This window comes from Gadus chalcogrammus, chromosome 7, assembly GCF_026213295.1.
Source record: "Gadus chalcogrammus isolate NIFS_2021 chromosome 7, NIFS_Gcha_1.0, whole genome shotgun sequence".
Taxonomy (NCBI): Eukaryota; Metazoa; Chordata; class Actinopteri; order Gadiformes; family Gadidae; genus Gadus; species Gadus chalcogrammus.
Window position 1 is genome coordinate 10,797,567 of NC_079418.1, and position 5,000 is coordinate 10,802,566.

Below are 5,000 nucleotides of genomic sequence, written 5' to 3' on the forward strand. Positions count from 1 at the left end.
TAGTTATATAAATGCTACTTAACATATAAAATCTTGATTGTATTACACAGACACAAACACACACACACACACATGCATGCATAAACACAAATACATATAATAATAATAATAATAATACATTTAATTTAGAGGCGCCTTTCAAGACACCCAAGGTCACCTTACAGAGCATATAGTCATCATTCAAAACTATGTAAAACAGACTAGGAATAAAAGGAAAACAGAGGTTAAACATGAAAAATAATAATAATTAATAACACTCAAAGACGCCTAAAGTGAAGGGGGGACCTCACTAACCACCACCAATATGTAGCACCCAGTTGGGTGCACACACAAGCAAAAAAAAAATATTTGGCAAACATTCCCCTCACCAATTTTGAGTTTAATTGAAGTTTTAAGGAAGAAGCAGGAACTAACCATTATTAATGTGATAGTTATTGACGTTATATCCACAAATTCAAGGGTTAGGCTTAGGGGAAATAAACATAATTATCAAAACTATTTCTCATTCAATCTTTTGAGACATGGAGCCATTGGGAACATCTCAACTTTTCCGCACAACTGAACACTGTATATTTGTGTATCCATATGTATTATCATCTATTATAATTTCATTTTTGTGATGGCATTTCAAATATGTAAATGACCGGGGTCAATTGACCCCCAAACAGTGAATCTGACCAAATAAGAGATAATGGCTGTCTCGCGTTGTCGAGGTAATGGGAAAATCCATAGGGGCAAAAAATAATTGCTTAAAGTCTCCCAAATGCCAACACTGTCTAATTTGCCTAAAATATTCTGTTAGAGTATGGATTTTTCTATTCATTATCTAGGCTGAGTACAGTTTTGAAACTGCAATCTGAAAGTTTAAAGGAACTTTTGCCCCCCAAAAATGTCAGACTGATATCGACAAACCATTAAACTGGATGCAGCATCCCTGCTGTGTTACAGCAGAACTTCTGTCGGGAGATGGCACAGAGGCCGAGACGGAATCCAGAAACGTAAGGGGCTTGAGTGAGGCCTAGTTGTTGTTTCCTGTTTCGTTACGGAGATATCCGTCTGAAGACAAACTATTCACTCCAGTTAATGGAGCCTTTAAAATGCGATTTGGCGAAGAATGTGTAATTTTTTCTACATAGTGTTGATTTAAAACCTTTACAAACACTATTGCTTGGTCTTCGGACAGGATGTTTTAACTGGTCTTTTCAGCGGGCAAAGAATACTAGTTTTTGTTAGCTGGTAGCCAATTACAGTTTGCTGGTCCATGCATCCGCCACATGATCAGTCTAAACGATTATAAGGTCAAGAGTGAACTATTCTGTTTACCTATTGGTTTAATTTATTGTCCCATTTCGCCGTTTTACATATTTATATAGAACAAAATATTATCCAAACGTACAAACAAAGATTTCCATCTCCCCGATAAGGACTCGACAGCTAACTCTGCTTTAAAGAGATCGTTCTTTAGGGATGATTCACACTTGCTTGCTTTGCGGTGTGTGTCGTGTTCCAGTTTAACGCTCGCTTCCAGCAGCTTCCTCGCCGTCTGAGGCGTGTGAGTTTGTCCTCACTGCTGTCCTACTCATCTGTAGGCAAAGTCGGGACTAATTGCGGCCCTGCTAATTACTGTATGCCCCAATTCCAGTTGCATGCCGTATGCTGTATGCTTGCTTTTAATGAGACAGCTGGCATTATTACGCAATTACATCATTCTATTGAAACTCTCTGCCCACAGAGTAACCGATGGGTATGGAGGGAGAAAGAACGGGAGAAAGATAAAACGATATGAATGACAATAGGAGTGGCATTATCTGTGTACGTAAAGCAGCGAAACATACAATACAAAAACACACCCTGGTAGCACCACTTGCCTTAAAAGCCTACCGCAGTAATCATTGTCCTGTTCAAATATTACTGCTATCCAAGCATTATGTTTTTCTTCTGAAGAAATGATGCAAAGTCTGCCAAGAATGACTGTAAGACTGTTAGGGCCCTATCTTGCATCCGGCGCAAGTGACTTAGTCACTGGCGCATGTGTCGTTGCTAGTTTACAACTGGCGCAGAGCGTTCTTTTCCCACCACCGCCACTCGCCGGTAAATTAGGGATTGATCATGCGCCCCAAGGGGCGGTTCGGCGGAAGGAGGAGGCGTGTTCTGGCGCAAACGGTATTTTTGCCGTTTCTGAATACCATGGCGCTACTGATCAGGAAATACCTGGTTTAAAGTCAGTGGCGCGTTGTTCAGATGCTATTTTAAGGGCGCATGCATACATGCGCATGCGATGCATACGGATTGCTTGTGCACCTCGCGCATACACTTTGCTTCTCCCATCTACCTAGCCGCACATTCTTGGTAAATTATTTGGGAAAGAACAGCTGATGCAGCAGTAATAAGTTGTACTTTTAAATCAATGCATCTGCAAACACCGTACAGCAAACACATATTCTCTTGACAGAGACATCGTGTAGGCCTACATGCCCATAACTTTTAGGATTGATTAGTATTTGATAGTGAAAAACATTGTTTTACCGCGAGAGAGTGTTAAAAAGAATGAATGAATGCGGGCGCGCGTGTGTGCTCTGTTTAAACACACGCAAACTAAACACGTAACGCATAATACAATCAATGGCAATGTCTATTACCGCGGGGACACATGCATATTAGGATAGCATACAATACTGATAAGAAACAATGTTCATAATGTATTGCGTATATCATTAAATATAACCACAGTTACCGCATATCATATGTTATATCATATACGTTTTCTTTGCCGGAATTTATTTGAGGACTAGTATTTCTGAAGTTGTGGAAGAAAACCCCTTATTCCATGTGTGAATTAGGCCATATTATTTGGCAATAAACTGAGCCATTTGCAGTTTGAAATTCATGTGCATCTGTCTCATCGGAGACTGCAGACGCGCTGTCAAATATCAACTCGTCCGATTCAAATGCGCTCATGGCTCTTAAAGGGGATGGGAGCTGGCACTCTCATTGGTTTGTTGGACGTTACGCCCAAACCACACCTACGGGTAACTAGGCTGCTTCAGACCAACCCTTTTGACACTTGCGCCGCGACGCAAGTGTCATTTATCCGCCTGTAAATTAGCTATAGCGCCGTAGAACTGCCCACAAAGCTACTTGCGCTTTGCGCTTCCCACTTGCGTTTCAGACCGTTAAAATAGGGCCCTAGTCTGACTTTACATATTCCTATGTTCATATTCATATATTATAAAGACTCAAAGCTCCTCCACATGGCAGTGAGTGAAATCAGTGACCTATGATCAGAGATGGCACAGTGTGCATACTTAATGAGTGTGATCCCCCCGGGAGGAGCAAGAGGAAGTCGTTAGGAAAGGGATGTCTATATTGCTCTGTTTGCTCACACACCCACCGTCACCCCATTGTGTGTACAGGTATTGAGGAGCTGAGGAGGAATGGTTGCGCCCAAAGGACACTTCAGGATTTGGACTTCCTGTGCTCGCGGTCATTTACATTCCAGTTAGAATCGAAGGATTGATACCAATGTTCATTATTTATTAGGAATGGGGAAAAATCACTGTAGCATTGCGGTTCTTTGTACTGTCAGCTTGACTCATGTCATCCTACAGAGGGTGCCATGGTGTTATCGCCTACAGTTTGTACAGTTACAATGTGTAGAACCTGAACCCCGACTGATATGTTACAGAGAATATACAAGCGCACATAAGAATGGGAATCTTGCATCGCAATATTTACAGAATTGCAAGAAATAGATGCTAATGTGCCAATGTATATCGTCAAGAAACCATGGTGATATGGCATGGTGAGGTTCCTGCCTGTCCCTGTACTATACTAGCTACTATATATGTAGCAACAGCCGGGAAGGGAACAGAAAGCCAAAACGTGCAAAACGTTGAAAAAATGTTTACTACGTAGAAACAAATACAACAAATAGATATAATACTATTATTATAATATCATTAAAATTGAACTTTTATTTCTGACATAAATATTTCTGATATATTTATTGCTGATATCTGCACGATAAATATAATCAAAATACTCAGTTCAAATGTTTTGTATAATGTACACTTTCGGCCGTTTGTGTTTCCCAGCAACAGGTGCGTTCAAACCAAACCTAGAACACCACTCATGCACGTACACAGTCACACAGGCACCGATAGACACACACACACACAAACACACACACCACTAGGTCGTACCTGGAGCATCAATTAGTTTCTTGTAGACGTGTAGGAAGGCAGCTTCTGACTCCTTGCTCCTCTGATTGACAGCGTCGATCTAAAGCAGCGGGCAGAGCACAACCGGATTAGGGAGACAAGACACAACAGGGACTCCAGGTTCACAGCAGGCCACAGCGGGCGTCGTGGCTTGACAAGATTCGGGTGTTGATTGTTTGAGGGTGCAATCTCAGAAGAAATGGACGGTGTTATGGTGTTTGGAGTTGATACAGATGAGAGATGTGCCGTGTTTTGCGTTGGTCGATTGGTCTACATGCCTCCCTTAATGATGTGTGAAATGTGGCTGACTTTCTTGCTTATTCCGGGGTCATAGAAAGAATAATCCAGGACTTGGTGTGATTAATAACCACTCTCACTCATTGTCCCACTCCCCTCAGTCCAACCAACCAGCAAAACGACTCAAAAAGTAGGGAAATATCTAAAACAGGGGGTGTTGTTCTGCTCTTCTGGTTAGACTGCAAGAATCTTTAATGCCTGAATGAGGCACCACAACACGAGGAAACACACACAGCGACACCTGCAGTACGCCCGTGTGGAGATTTCCCCTCCCTCAACCAACAAGAAGGCTTTGGAAGATTGAACTGAAAACAGGGTGTTTATAAACTCTTACAGAGCACCATTATTCACCAAAATCTTCTAGCGGGATTCGAAAAATGTATAATTATATGATCTCAGTCACAGCTCTCAAAAAACAGAGACTATAGCGTAACCTTTGGAATCACAGTAGACTGGCTTATCTACCATTCCAGATGAATTCCT

General features: G+C 41.6%; 1 protein-coding gene across 1 annotated transcript in view; it reads right to left on the reverse strand.

Annotated features, from left to right (window-relative positions):
- Window positions 1–5,000, reverse strand: part of cux1a (cut-like homeobox 1a) — a 103,082-nt gene that overhangs the window by 45,219 nt on the left and 52,863 nt on the right. Inside the window, exon 4 of the mRNA XM_056594751.1 lies at window positions 4,203–4,281. Within this exon, the coding sequence (XP_056450726.1) occupies window positions 4,203–4,281 (79 nt within the window). The remainder of the gene's footprint in view (window positions 1–4,202; window positions 4,282–5,000) is intronic.